The sequence below is a fragment of the Eleutherodactylus coqui genome, chromosome 13 (genome assembly GCF_035609145.1).
Source record: "Eleutherodactylus coqui strain aEleCoq1 chromosome 13, aEleCoq1.hap1, whole genome shotgun sequence".
Taxonomy (NCBI): Eukaryota; Metazoa; Chordata; class Amphibia; order Anura; family Eleutherodactylidae; genus Eleutherodactylus; species Eleutherodactylus coqui.
Window position 1 is genome coordinate 99,067,105 of NC_089849.1, and position 16,272 is coordinate 99,083,376.

Sequence of the window (16,272 nt, forward strand, 5' to 3'; positions counted from 1 at the left end):
GATGCGTCTGACCACCAGTCATCACATGCGGTCTTCTGGACTGTGCGGGAAGAGAGACAGCCTGCCACTAATAGGTGTAAATGTACGGGGGTCTAGACAGTCGGAGTACAGAGCTGTGTATTTACCCAAGTCAGTGTGAGCTTAACAAATTAAGGGTACCTGGTGTAACTAGCTAAACAGAGAATAGAGACCCCACCCCCACCCCCCAACAGTGCTGCTGAATGGTCAGATCTTGCTAAAGATTTGGTCATGTCCACAAGCTGCAAACAGTCAGAGACTGCTAGACTTTATCCGCACAAATAAATCATCCTGGTATAATCTGAAAATCTCCTGTATATAATTATATATGTACAGCTGGTATAAGTTACATATCCTGTATATAGTGATATGGAGCATGCTGGTATAACCTGGGCACCTCCTGTATATAATTATATATGTACAGCTGGTATAAGTTATATATCCCCTGAATATAGTGATATGGACCATGCTGGTATAACCTGGGTATCTCCTGTCTATAATTATATATGTACAGCTGGTATAAGTTATATATCCCCTGAATATAGTGATATGGACCATGCTGGTATAACCTGGGTATCTCCTGTATATAATTATATATGTACAGCTGGTATAAGTTATATATCCCCTGAATATAGTGATATGGACCATGCTGGTATAATCTGAAAATCTCCTGTATATAATTATATATGTACAGCTGGTATAAGTTATATATCCCCTGTATATAGTGATACGGACCATTCTGGTATAACCTGGGTATCTTCTGTATATAATTATATATGTACAGCTGGTATAAGTTATATATCCCCTGTATATAGTGATATGGAGCATGCTGGTATAACCTGGGTATCTACTGTATATAATTATATATGTACAGCTGGTATAAGTTATATATCCCCTGAATATAGTGATATGGACCATTCTGGTATAACCTGGGTATCTTCTGTATATAATTATATATGTACAGCTGGTATAAGTTATACATCATCCTGTATATAGTGATATGGAGCATGCTGGTATAACCTGGGTATCTACTGTATATGATATGTACAGCTGGTATAAGTTATACATCCTGTTTATAGTGATACAGACCATGCTGGTATAACCTGTGCATCTCCTGTATATAATTATATATGTACAGCCGGTATAAGTTATATATCCTATTTTTGGAAATATTCACTGAACGTATTCCTAAAACGTAACTTTTATTAAATAATATTTAAAACAACTCGGGGTGCCTCACTGACACGACGTGACATAGACAAACATACATATACAAAAACAGCTCTATATTGAGCTAATGATAAAAAATGTTAGGAGAGAAACCCCATATGAGTGAATAGCTCATATAACAGGAGGAAGGCACCCACACGTAAATATAGTATATGCTGGTGCCAACCAACAATAGTATGGGGCTACTGACCGGAACTGCGATGGAGCAATTCCTAGATATAACAAGTCCCAAAAGAGAAAATCTTGGACCCGTGCCAAAACTAAACTGGATAAGTTGATTCACGAATATAATTTAATTCGTATTTGGTTCTCGGTTCAACACGTTTCTGTCAGAGAACTGACTTCATTAGGAACCTATCATCGTGGACAAGTTACACTAAGAATGGGTACAATAACCCTAACTGATATGAAAGAACGAAGCTGCCGTGACTTGGTGTCAGGCGGGTGAAACGATACCACAAGGCCTGATGATGGAACATAGCGGACCGTGCACCCCGCTCTCACACTCCTAGAGAGTGGACAGTTACCACCAAGACCAGTCGCCTGAAAGCACAGACAGTGCAGACAGACGGTGACCCAGAATAAGTGGTACGCAGCTAATGTAAAAGAACAAAGCTGCCGTAATTTGGCGTGAAAACCATGCAACGATACCACAAGGCCTGATGATAGTGCTATACGGGCCCTTGGATCGTGCACCCCTCATAAAAAGTAGAGGGTGAGCGATCACCACCGTTAATGCTCGCCTTAAAGCGCCAAAAGTGCAAACAGATGGTCGCCCAAAAATAGTGGTTTGCCAGAGAGCCTTAAATAAAGCCGAGAAGTAGATACTTAAAACCAATCTATTCTGGATTAGCAAGATTCTATGCTGTTAATAGTAGGGCAACAAAATAGAGTAGGAGCGAGAGAGCAATGCAGCAGCACCTCCAGTCTGGATGGTAGACTTGTTATATCTAGGAATTGCTCCATCGCAGTTCCGGTCAGTAGCCCCATACTATTGTTGGTTGGCACCAGCATATACTATATTTACGTGTGGGTGCCTTCCTCCTGTTATATGAGCTATTCACTCATATGGGGTTTCTCTCCTAACATCTTTTATCATTAGCTCAATATAGAGCTGTTTTTGTATATGTATGTTTGTCTATGTCACGTCGTGTCAGTGAGGCACCCCGAGTTGTTTTAAATATTATTTAATAAAAGTTACGTTTTAGGAATACTTCAGTGAATATTTCCAAAAAAAGACTTGTCTTTCCCGGTATTCCTCTGCCTCTGTGAGTCCCAAGTTATATATCCTGTATACAGTGATATGGAGCATGTTGGTATAACTTGGGTATCTACTGTATATGATATGTACAGCTGGTATAAGTTATACATCCTGTTTATAGTGATATGGAGCATGCTGGTATAACCTGTGTATCTCCTGTATATAATTATATATGTACAGCTGGTATAAGTTATACATCCTGTACATAGTGATATGGAGCACGCTGGTATAACCTGGATGATTCATGTATATAATAATATATGTACAGTGGGTATAAGTTACACATCCTGTATATAGTGATATGGACCATGCTGGTATAACCTGGGTATCTCCTGTATATAATTATATATATACAGCTGGTATAAGTTATACATCATCCTGTATATAGTGATTTGGACCATGCTGGTATAACCTGGATGATTCATGTATATAATTATATATGTACAGCTGGTATAAGTTATACATCCTGTATATAGAGATATGGAGCATGCTGATATAAGCTGGGTATCTCCTGTATATAATTATATATGTACAGTGGGTATACGTTATATAATTATATACAGCAGATACCCAGGTTATACCAGCATGGTCCATATCACTATATACAGGATGTATATGTATAGCTGGTATAAGTTATACATCCTGTATATAAAGATATGGAGCATGCTGATATAAGCTGGGTATCTCCGGTATATAATTATATATGTACAGTGGGTATAAGTTATACATCCTGTATATAGTGATATGGACCATGCTGGTATAGCTCTGACATCTATACTGATATATACAGCTGGTATAAGTTATACATCTCCTGTATATAGTGATATGGACCATGTGGGTATAACCTGGGTATCTCCTGTATATAATTATATATGTACAGTTAGTATAAGTTACACATCCTGTATATAGTGATATGGAGCATGCTGGTATATCCTGGGTTTCTCATGTATATAATTATATATGTACAGTTAGTATACGTTACACATTCTGTATATAGTGATATGGACCATGATGGTATAACCTGGGTATCTCCGGTATATAATCATATATGTACAGTGGGTATAAGTTATACATCCTGTATATAGTGATATGGATCATGCTGGTATAGCTCTGACATCTATAATGATATATACAGCTGGTATAAGTTATACATCTCCTGTATATAGTGATATGGAGCATGCTGGTATAACCTGGGTATCTCCTGTATATAATTATATATGTACAGCTGGTATAAGTTACACATCCTGTATATAGTGATATGGACCATGCTGGTATAACCTGGGTATCTGCTGTATATAATTATATATGTACAGCTGGTATAAGTTATACATCCTGTATATAGTGATATGGACCATGCTGGTATAGCTCTGGCATCTATACTAATATATACAGCCGTTATAGGTATTTTATGCAAGGAGTTGTACAACACGTAAAGTCTGATTTTTGCTGTGCTCTGTAGATGTTAATGTCTTCTCTCTGCAGACTCTTTGCTGATTTTATATCTTTTCCCCTTTTATAGACATTTCTAATTTCAACATTGAAGCCACTTCAAAAAGATGTCGATAAAATGTGTAATGAGTTTTTCATCCTCAAGCAAATTCTTCCTCAACCTGAATCTGCTGAATAATGAAATCTGCAGAGAACTTTTTGCTGTGAACTATCCCGGAAGCTTCTGATCTGCGTGCAGAGGGGGACTGCGCTGGATAATTCATTACAGACAAGTAATTTCTCAGACGTGATATCTTGTCCATCTTGTCTACTTGGAGAGAGCAGGAAACTGCTTGGGGACAAACTGATACGATGCTCTGCTTCCAGCTGTAAGCCATGTAGACTGTTTAATCCTTGAGTTTTGCCGGGACACTTCCAGTACCAGATGATATCAGGAGTAAACTCCATAATAATTCTGCTCTTTACGAGATAGTCCATTAACTCTGGGCTACTATTAGTACTCATCTGGTAGAGTGTCAACAGGTGAGTGGAAAGGCCTAAGTCCCATTACCCATTTCCTTTTCCACAACATAGCCTTCAATTCCATCTTTTCCATTTCTTTCGTGGAACCAACAGGGCTACATTTTGTCACTGCCCACATAGCCCCGATTTTATCGCCATAGAGTGAGAAGATTACTACCAGTCTGGGTTCAACTTTTGAAAAAAAAGTTGGAAGAGCAAGGAGAGGATGAATCTTCTATTTGTGTCTACGGTTGTGTTGTTAACATCCGTGGATAGTTATCAAGGGCCTGTCCATATGACTAGGTGTCGTAATTTATTGTCATTTGTTACATGGGATGTTGGAGCTACAGTTAGAATTTTTGAAAAAGTTGATGGAGTATAAGTCTTACCAATAGGACCAGCCATAGTCCCAGTTCTGCGGTCTCCAATCCTCCGGGCCAAGATTGACTGTCATCTGGAACACTGTTGTGTACATCATGTGTGCAACCATTCCGAGCAACCCTGCAAAAAGATAGCATTATTATTAACCACACACTCTAAGAAGTGAAAATATATCAATGCCTTATTGTACAAAGGAACACAACTGATGTTGCCGGGTGATAAAATCAGGCCAAATTTTGCTAAAGTGGATTGAATCATCTAGATCCAATTTTTAGCAAAATTGCCAAAATATTGGCTCTATGCCTTGAGCAGAAAGAACAGGTGTGTTGGCTTAACACTGCTGCCTTACAGTGGACAAGTTCTTGGTGTGAATCTGACCTTGATGGGGATTTGAGCCTGGGACCCCATAACTACAAGGCAGCAGTGCTGACCACTGGACCGCTGCTGCCACCACGACCTCCTCCACTGTTGTTCAAGGAGGCCAAATTAGAGAACCTGACTTTTAATCCTATTGATTTTAATGGAAGTTGGAATCAGGAGTCCCAATTCACAATTATTTTTTTTAAATCGGATCGGTCACTCCCAACCCGATTATTTCAGTAATTGCTCTACACTAAAACATAACTAAAGACAACTAAAAGAAGTCAAAAACCATACAAGGATCACTAACTCCACAGCAGCATCACCTACGATCTGACTAATTCTTTATAGTAAAGTGTGTCATTCGCCTTCCAGTACTATAGACTGAAAAGACTGAATCAAATTATAATGTGCAGGGCAGTGCAAGTGCAATATACATAAATCCAAGGGCTTCTCACAGGGTACAATACATACTATAGATCCTATTATCTCCCCCCCCCCAACCCACTTATGTGTTTCCAAAAAGAATCCTAAATGTTGATAACCCGCTTGTGCTCTGGTCATGACTTATCACTAGATAGCAGCGGTGCACTCGGAGGAGCTTTTTCTGCAGGCAGTGAAAGGTGTTGTAGATGTTCCTATGAACGCTGCCTGAAACTGTCAATTTTACACCATTTTGGCTGATTTTTAAAAACAAACATATAAGCAGCATCGGATAAAACAATTGGAAGAATTTCCCACAGGGAGACGGAGTTCAATCATTGCAGATTTTTTTTTATCTGCACCTTTAACAACCAAAAATTTGGCAGCTGCTTCCGTTGTGCCCAGTATCTTGGTATGTTTTTATGATCTATTGGTCATAAGTGTTAGGCACTACAGATGTAGCAAATGGTAACTTGACATATAGTGTTATGATAACAACTACAATGGAAAGGGGAAGGGACTTGTTATTTGTATAGCGCCAACTTATTCCACAGTGCTTGGAAGGCTGAGTCAACCTTCAGGCTACCAGAACAATGCGGAGGTTAAACCTGCAACCTTCAGGTCATGAGCGAGAGCTTAGGACTGCATACTGCTGCCTTAACACTCTGTACTACAATGTAGTAAATCGAGTTATCATGATGTCAGTCATGTTAATGAATGCTTAATCTGTAGGTTGTGGTCTGAGATGGAACAAAATCCCTGGTTAGAGTGGAGAACAATATTACACATCTCTTAATGGAAACAATGAATATCCATATAATGTTTGGATGGAAATGGTCACCCTCAGTTTTGGTATGTACCAATCAGGGGTAAACCATCTCTGTTATTTTCATACATCCTAAAAAACGGGAATTTTTCTTACCGATAATTCCCTTTCTTGAAGGCATCATGACAGCATACACCTGGAGGTTGCTCACCTGCTGACCTGATGGGACAGGAAGAGGCAGAACATAAAAAGCACCTCCCCTCCACCAAACACCAGTGCGTTCCAAATAACCACAGTGACAGTATACTTAATCAGAAGGTGTGTTTTATTGGCACCACACACCTTAGACAAAGAAATCATAAGTATACACATTACCTCATGTGTTTAAACCAACAAGGGTAACCGTGTCGGTAGGGGGGGGGGAAAGCCTGTATGCTGTCATGAAGCCTTCAAGAAAGGGAATTATCGGTAAGAAAAATTCCCGTTTTCCCTCAGACATCATGACAGCATACACCTGGAGGAATACCAAATAACTGGCATGGGCTTTTTTAGGGAGGGATTACTGCTTGAAGCACCTTCCTCACGAAGGTTGCATCCCCACTAGATTTTAATGTCCAGCCTATAAGGTTTAATAACCGTATGACTAGAAGTCCACGTGGCTGCGTTACAAATCTGTTCGATTGAGGCGTGCGCTCTTTCTGCCTAGGAAAATGCCACCGCCCGAGTGAAGTGGGCTTTCAAACCTTCTGGCGGAGGAATGCCCTTGGCCTTGTAAGCCTCCTGGATGGCTCTTCTGAGCCACCTGGCTATTGAATCTCAAGAAGTGGCCTTCCTTTTGGCCTGCCCCTGAAACTGAACGAAAGTTAGTCAGTCTTTCTGCAACTTTCCGTTGCCTCAAGGTACGCTAACGCAGCTCTTTTAACGTCAAGATTATGGAGCCTCTGCTCCATTTCGTTTTTAAAATTTAGACAAAGGCTGGAATGACTATTGGCTGGCCTCCGTGGAATTCTGACAAGACTTTGGGTTGGAGGGAAGGGTCTAAGGAGAATACGATCTCATCAGGGTGCATAGTCATATATGGGGCCCTTTGCGAAAGGGCCTGAATTTCACCCACGCACATAGCCGACATAACTGCCACAAGGTGGGCTACCTTGTACGTCAGCAAGGCGATGGATAGGTCTCTAATAGGTTCAAACGGGGGAAAATCGCAGAAGGCCTGAAGGACTATAGTCAGATCCCAGGGGGGAAAGCACCATCAGCTTTATGAATGGATGCAGTCTACTCGCCCTTCTAGGAAATTTCCTGATCCCCTTGTGCTCAGCAAGCGTGAGATCAAAGAATGCCCTCAAAGCCACTACTTGGGCTTTGAGGGGATCTGGACTCAACCCTTTATCCGGGCCTGCCTGGACGAAATGTGAAATTTTACAAATGTCTGATTGGATGTCCTGACCCATCCATTCTGAGAATTTTTCCCGACTTTGGAATAAATCTTTTCTGTCGAGGGCATAAGGCTCTCGTACATAGTGGAAACCCCGTTATATGATGGACCTTTTCCTAAGAATTTTACCCGTTCAAGATCCAGACTGTAAGCCTGAACTTGTGAACCTCCGGGTAGAGGAGAGGACCCTGCAGCAATAGGTCCAGTCTTGACGGAAGATGGAGAGGCTCTCCCACTGACAGATCTCAGGAGAGGAAACCAAGGTCTTTTGGGCCAATAAGGCGCTACTAACGTTACTGACAGCCTTGGCCGCAGTAATTTCTTAGGAGTAGCGGAATCAGGGGTAAAGGGGAAAAAGCGCAAGCTAAGTCCCAAACCCAGGGGTGAGAGGGGGCGCCCGTGCCTAATGCTTGTTTCTCCGAGTCTCGGGAAAAGAGAAGATGGCAATTGGTATTTGCGCTTCACGCAAACAAAACTATTTTGGGTGCCCCCTATTTGTCCCGAGTAGGCTAGACACTTCGGGATGGACTCCCCACTCTCCTGCGTCTACTTTCTTCCTGCTTAGAAAGCCCGCGACTGAATTCTCGGCTCCTTTTATACGGAAGGCCGACAGTTACTTAGTTGTGAGTTCCGCCCGTTGAAGGAAGCTTCCCGCCAAATGCTGAAGTAGAGGATTCCTGGTGGTACCCTGGTGGGGAATGAGTGGCACTGCCATCATGTTATCGGAAAAAATCCTCACATGCTTCATCCCTAACCGGTTTGCAGGCTACGTCGGGTTTCCCAAACCTCATTACGTTCTCTAACGTTAGATAACCTGGATCTCTCATGAGGGTCCCAAGTACCCTGTATATGGCCACCTTCAAAGGTGACCCCTCACCCTTTTGCGCTGGCATCAGTTATCGCAGGATCCCCATTAAAAGGTTGTCTGAGGACAACCGCCAGCGGAGTGAGGATCTAGCCCTAATGGAAATAGGGATTGTCCTGTCAAGTGAGGACTGACTTGTCCCCATTCTGGAGGATAAGTGTCTGGAGATCACAGCTGTGGAACTGGGCCCAGGGAACCACTCCAATGCATGAAGTCATTAGCCCCAGGATCCGCATCGCCTCTTATTGAAACTGTAGATTTTTTATAGAGAGCAGAACATTCTCTAGAATGAGCTGTTTCCTTAGAGGAGGAAGGGATGAACATTGGAGACGAAAATCCAAAATGACTCCTAGGAATTTTTTCCTGGTGTCCGGATCCATATTGGATTTCAAATCATTAATGATCCAGCTCAGACCCTTAGATAGCCGAAGCGTGGACCCCCAGTGTGACCTCAGAATAGTGAGGGGATCTGCCACCAGCAGGAACCCATCTGCTGAGCTATGCCCCCTTTCAGATGGGGGATGATGATAATCCCACGATTGTGCAGAAAGGCTACCATTTCAATCACCCCTTTGGAAAAGATCCGTGAAGCAGAGGAGATTCCAAAGGGAAGGCGCCATTCTCAGCGCAAATTTAGGAACTTTTTGCGAGTTGACATAATTGGGGATGAGATAATACTCATCCTTTATGTCAATCGTAGCCATAACGTTATCCCTAACAATCAGGGGGGTTGCGGTTCTGATCGTCTCCATCGGTGGGAGCCATCTGGTTCAGAAAGAGAGGGGAGTAAAACCCTTTCCCCCATTCCGTGTTAGGGATGGGGATAACTGCACCGATATCCAGCACGATCTGTTCACCCTTAAGTAGAGCCTGCTCTAGGGTTGGTGCCGGGATGACGGTCACGGTGGAACCGGAGCCCGTACTTGGACCCAGGCCCACACAGTCCGAGGTTAAAATGAATCTATTTGGAGGGCGGGGTTCTAGCTCAAATCTTGTACCCCTCCGTCACCAGGCCTGCGCTTGTGGGATCGATTCCTGTCATTAGGATCGTTTCCCAGCATGTGGTAGGCGCCGTCAGTAGCTATGTTTCTCCAACTAGTGCAGAAGTGAACTAATCTTCTGCGGACATGAAGATGCAGGTTGAGGGACAACAGTAAGAGCCTTACCGCTTCCTCCGGTCTTTCCATTCCCCACTTATGTTATAGACGAGGGACATGGAGTTAAGGCGCTTTTTGCGGAGTCTGATGACTAACCGCTCCGAAAGGGTAGGGTACACCCTATTTTTGGAGGTCATGTCTCTTGACCACTACTTTACCCCTGAATGACTGCCGCAGTGGTGCCGGAAAGCCCGTCCTTGGACCCAGGCCCACGCAGTCTCCGGTTAGCTCCCAGATGAGGTACTTCCCACTGGGGCAACCGGGGCTGGCAGAAGAGATGCTCGTGTTGGATAGGGCTGCCACGCGGGATCCGAAGCAGACCGTAGAAGCTGACCTAGTCAAACCGCCATAGAGCGAGCCACCAAGGTGGCCGCAGTATTAGCTTTATAATGAAGCTGGACGTGGACCAAGCCTTACGCATGGTCATGTCTACTTTGTTGCCTTTGAGCGGGACGTATCCTCAGATGGAGTCTCCTCAAGGATAGCCACTTCATTGTCTGCAAATAAAGGACACTCCTAAAATTCTTTTAGAAATTAACGGAGCTTGATCCATACAATTCCAATCATTAAGGATCAATGGTTTAAGTGTGCGTTTACAGGGAATGTAGATTTACGTTGTGGAAGCAGACTCGCAACATGACGTCCTGCACAGTGCAAGGTTTCTCTGTTAGCGTTTTTTTCAAAAACGAGATATTTTTTCTCTCCCTGCGACACTTCCAAGATCTACAAGATCGAAATCTTCTGCCATGTCAGAGTCGGACTCTAACACTGCCGGAGCAGACCCTCTTGTGGCCCCTAAGGGCCCTGGTTGGAGGTCCGAGAGGTAGGACTGTTTCTTCCCGGACAACTGACTGGATTTCAGACATGGGGGAAGATTTTTCTTCCTGCAGAATTTTCGCTGAGCAGTAAGCGCATAATGTTTTAGAATAGGAGTCATCAAGTTTTGTAAGCATACAGGACGCTTTTTACTTCTCCTCCTAGCCTCCCTAGGTTTTTGAGTATCCCTGTCGTATATGACAAGGGAGAGCTCTATTAGTAAGGGAAGTGTAGTGCAGGTGTCTGTAGGTTGGCCCACAGGACCACTTACAGTTTGGAGATTCTCTGGGTCCTCTCTTGGCCGACATCCTGCGCTTGTGGGATCCATTCCTGTCCTTAGAATCGATTCCTAGCGTGAAAAAACAAAACACCAGCCGACTCCCCCTGGTGCAGGGGCTTTAAATTTGGAATCTGGCGCCAAGCCGCGCCAGGCCACGCCCCCTTTGTGCGCTCCATCGAGGCCACGCCCTCTTGCGGAGCGTCTGGCGTCACACTCCTTGTGTTCCGCCCGCTACAGCCGGGACCCAGAGATGGCGGTCACCGCCTGGTTGACGACCGCGGTGGTGCTGGAAAGTCCGTCCTTGGACCCAGGCCCATGCAGTCCCCGGTTAGCTCCCAGATGAGGTACTTCCCACTGGGGCAACCGGGGCTGCCAGAAGATGATTAGAGATGGCGGCCGCCGCCTGAATGACGGCCGCAGTGGTGCCGGAAAGCCCGTCCTTGGACCCAGGCCCACGCAGTCCCCGGTTAGCTCCCAGATGAGGTACTTCCCACTGGGGCAACCGGGGCTGCCAGAAGAGATGCCGCCGCTCGCCGGTAAGTCCTGGAACCTCCGGCATGGGACAGCATCGCTGGAGCTCTGCCGCTGCTGTCCTGGAGGGACAGGAAAAGCACTGGTGTTTGGTGGAGGGGAGGTGCTTTTTATGTTCTGCCTCTTCCTGTCCCATCAGGTCAGCAGGTGAGCAACCTCCAGGTGTATGCTGTCATGATGTCGGAGGGAAAGAGTGTTTGTTGTGAAGACTTATTCAGAGAGATCAACCAACATCGAAGACGACTATGGAGATGGTTGTGTTGTGTGTTGGTACCACCTGAAAAATGTGCTGCACAGGGCCCCTTATATCATATGTCCCTCTGTCATCCCATGACTTTGTAGATGTAGATCCCACAGTCACACGGCTGTTGTCAGCTATTGTTCACTGTGTAGACTATAGCTCTTATATGTTCCAAAAAGAAAGCCAAACTTTGTTGAAACACTTTGCACCCAGTACGCATAAAACAACTGGTTCCTCTTTTGGTGACCTGCTGATGTTTTTGGAAATTTTACTTTTCCTGGAGTCCCATTTCATAAATTACCCCCGTCTTCCCACTGGTATATCCACTCAAAGTGGAAAAGAGCACATTGTCCTGGATATATGTTATCTACATTGGAGGCCCGGATGACGGCATCTCACTAAACGTCATCCAAACACCAATGAAAAGCATCTGAACATCAAAGTGTGAAGAAGCTGTGATCTCAGGGCGTCTCACCTGATAAGACAGTAAAAATGGCTGCAAAGGCATTGAGCTTGAGGCCATCAATAACGGAGGTGTAATAACAAACTTCCACCGACATGAGGCTGACTCCGGTGAGAAGCAATGTGATATACAGAACCTCGGCCACGATGGAGAGCCACAAGACACCTGCACAAAGACCAAGGAACATGATTACCACGGTGGAGAGAATGTACGAAGTTACATGTATTATGGCGGACTACCGGCCGTTACACAACATCTCGGAGGTCATGTCTGCTCCACTGCTCTTAGGACTGCAGATTACATACAATGACAGGGTAATCTAACCTGATCTTTCTTCACCGGTACGATCAAACCTCGCAGAGTCATTTTGCCGGTGGCTTTTGTTCCAGTGCTCATTTTTCTGCAGATTTACTCACCGAGAGGGAAAATGTTCTATTTGGCGACAAATCAAGTAAACTGTTTATTTGAAAGTCCGCAGCATGCTTATCTTCAACTGCAAAGTTTTTTCCGACTGTAATGGCGGCTTCCCATGAGCATATCCGAAGAAGCGCAATGTCTCTGTGCCGTAAAGGAGCCTTATTTTGCTTATTGTGCGTCTTTTACTGCACTTTTCGTGCCGACTGGGAGCTTGCACACGGGCGCGAGACTTGAAAAGGCTGTGCAGCCTAATTAGTTCCAATTGTGCTCGTTTCTCTGTGCAATTGCGCAGCATGATGCGCTATTACACAGGTATCAGATGTTAAAAAGCCATTACTTAGGACGGCTTCCCACGGACTTATTTGCGTGCGTATTTGCGCACACAATATGCAGAAAATAGAAACAATTGATTTTTTTCATGTGCGCATTCCGCTTGCGTTAAAAAAAAACAAACAAACAAAAAAACACAACATGCTCTATTTTTGTGTGCATTTGCGCACAAAAGCCCCAGAGCAGTCTAAGGGGAATGCACAATTATTATCCGTGCAATTTTGAGGGAAAGAGAGCACATCAAGAACTAATTAGTCTAAATTGCTATTTAATTTGGGCCCAAGTAAAAATGTCCCAGTCAGCACAAAGTACAGTAATATGCAGAACATGCTCAAAAGCGCAATCTTCATAGTGCAAATGCATTGCGCTTATGTGAGCGTTCTTGTGCATGTACTCATGGGAGGCCGGTCTTACATTCTACTGTGCTCTTGTGCAGAAGTTTGGCTTGTATTCCACAGCTCAGATTCACGGGCTATAATAATTATATATATATAGTTTTTTTTATGTATACATACACTATAATCTATCTATCTATCTATATCTATCCACACACACACACACACACAAGTTGTGCGCAAGTTGCAACCGACAGGGATGGACATATATCCCTATCTTGTCCAATATCTCAGCGTAGAGGCCCAGTAGAGGAAGCATACGACAGTTATAAACTATATAAGGGCTCGTTCGCACCAGCGTTCAGCCTGTGTTCAGGCTTACCACCTTTGGAGCAGACAGACAGAATGACACAGCAATTAAACAGTTACGTTTTTTCTCCATTGATTTTAATGAGATTTTTTAAAAATGGTAAGTGAGCCGAAGGTGTTCAGTTTACTTCCCTTCTGTTATTTCTGCAGACTGCGCTATTTGTTCTGCTAAAAAACGTAAGCCTAACGGGATAGAAGCAAACTGAAAACACCATTGAAAGCGACGGGGTAAAAATGGAACCGTTTAATCCTGACTCTGCTCCAAAAACGGAAAGCCTAAACGCAGGCGGCACGCTGGGATGAGCGACCCCTGACTTTGTTTTTTGCTAAGATGCCCTTTATTTTCACATAAGAGCACAGTGGTAAAGCAGGAGGGACATAAGCGGAGGCTTACAGGGACACTTCACAGGTTACAGCCGCATAGACTAATTAACAAGGTCTAATAGCCTCCCGTCATGTAATAACCTGCAGTGATAATCCTGGGAGATCGTTACTCTACACCAGGCTGCTGTATACAGTCCAGTTTAATCATTGCATGTCCCAGGGCAGGTTGTGGATGGGCCTCCAACCAGCAGGGGGATTGAAGGTCTCGATGCAACTGCGGCTGGGTCTGGCGAATACGAGAAATGGATTTTGTTCAGCTACAGGGCATTCAGTTCCCTCAGACTGATTACTGCGCCTTTCACAATGTAAATGGCAATTCTGATGTTACATCGAAGCAGATTGTTTCCAGTGCCATAAACACCACTCACCGGGGGGACGGGGGACGGCTGGTGCCGCGGTTGAAGAAAAATAAACATTTTTTATTCCAGTTAATGGAAGTTTCTGGTCAAAAAAGAGGAGCTGAATGGATGTAATTAGTTTCCTGTCCGCATAGTCAGCAAGTAGGGAAGCCAGAGCTGCCCTGTACTGGAAGAGGAGTGCAACTATGCAGTGGGTGTGCCTACTGTACAGCACAAGAATACAATCCAGAACAGGGAATATGGAAAGCAGTACTGTGCTAAATCCACATCATTCAGATCTGTCAAGATGGGGAAATACTATGCAGCCGTTTTCAGGTATAATGTTATCTGGTGAAACTGGCGAGCAGTCAAATAGCAATTATTATATCTGACAGTCACCACTCATCTTTCCCAGAATCCTGAATGACAAATCTGCCCATTAATGATGTAACCAATATTGAAAATCAGAGGTGCAGTAAATAGGGTCCTATTGAATATATCATTCCATAGGCACAAATGGTACCTGATTGAAGGAACCTCCTTCCTTACCCATTTAGTACTGATTGGGTATTGCATACTGAGGAATGCCACTAGGTGGCAGTAAATGACATGTAAATAAAGTCTGTATGACTGAAACACATAGTATACAGCAGATGTCTGATCAGTTGTGTCCCGGCTACTAAACTACTCATTCTTCAATTGCAAGACTTTACTGTTTTTAGAAGAACAAATACTGTAAGAAACACAATAAAAAAAGCTCACCTCGATCTGCAGGGGGCGTGAGGGTAATGAAACTGCGACATTTCTCACCTGGAAAGCATAAAACAGGAAAAGATTAACAGAAATATAGAAAAACTCTGAGCCAGATAGATATGGTATAAATATACAGATGAGATTATAAGAGGGCGGATACTAAGTGCCTGCGCCCATCCGCCCAGCACTGGATGCTTCAACTGTTGCATAAAGTTAAAAGTAACTAAAAGCACGGAGTACTGGGAAAAGTTACAAACCACTAATATAATTAAGGACAGATAGAACCACGCGTATCGTTGCTGATGAAGCTCCGCCAGTAGCGATACACGCGGGGTCTCCATCCACAGCAATATACCCTATGGCTCCCTGACGGCACTTGACTCTTTTGGGTAACACTGATTCCCCAGCCTATTGCTCGTTGAGGTCTCGCTGCGCGGTCCCCTTGCAGATCTCCTGGCTTGTACTGTATTCAGCTCTGGTTGCATTATATGATTTATGCACGTTATTGTATTTAGTCCTACAGGACGCTTCTGATGTATTTATATTATAAGGTTACTTTATCTTGTGGGAGCTCCCTGGGATTTTGGATACTTTGCCTTCTTATGAACATAAGTTGTATCTGGAACCGTGGTTGTATCTGTCTTTTATATTGTTGGTTCTAACCTTTTCCAAGTATTTCATGCTTTTTAATTGCTTTTAAGTAGTTTGTCCTTTTTTGCCAATAAAATCACATCACTTTTCATGGGTGTACAATCTCTTGTGCCGTAACATGATTCTTGTAGCACCCTGTGCGATTATATAGTCAGGGTTTATATGGTAGTTCTGCTTTTCCTCCGCTCTGTACTGTAGTGGGTTCTTAGCGGATTTGCCTCAGTGTTGTATTTATGGCTTACGCATTTTACTTTTATTTACATAATTGTACACTGTAATATTGATGAAAAGGTTACTACACTTTACCTTTAAGCCAGGGGTGTCAAACTCATTTTCACCGAGAGCCGCATCAGGCTTATGGTGACCTTCAAAGGGCCGATTGTAAGGCCGCCTGCAGACGGCCGGGTCGGATCCCGCTGCGAGAATTCTCGCAGTGGGACCCGACCCGCGCCCCTGCAGGAACCAGCGCGGTACTTACCTGCTCCCGCGGCTCCAGTTCTGTGATGTGCCGGCTG

The 16,272-nt window shown here is 44.0% G+C and overlaps 1 protein-coding gene across 1 annotated transcript in view; it reads right to left on the minus strand.

Annotated features, from left to right (window-relative positions):
- GSG1L2 (GSG1 like 2) overlaps window positions 1–16,272 on the minus strand; it is a 78,215-nt gene that overhangs the window by 5,153 nt on the left and 56,790 nt on the right. The window contains exons 2-4 of the mRNA XM_066585856.1: window positions 15,116–15,163; window positions 12,193–12,345; window positions 4,849–4,960 (exon numbers count right to left, since the gene is read on the minus strand). Coding sequence (XP_066441953.1) covers window positions 4,849–4,960; window positions 12,193–12,345; window positions 15,116–15,163 — 313 coding nt within the window. The remainder of the gene's footprint in view (window positions 1–4,848; window positions 4,961–12,192; window positions 12,346–15,115; window positions 15,164–16,272) is intronic.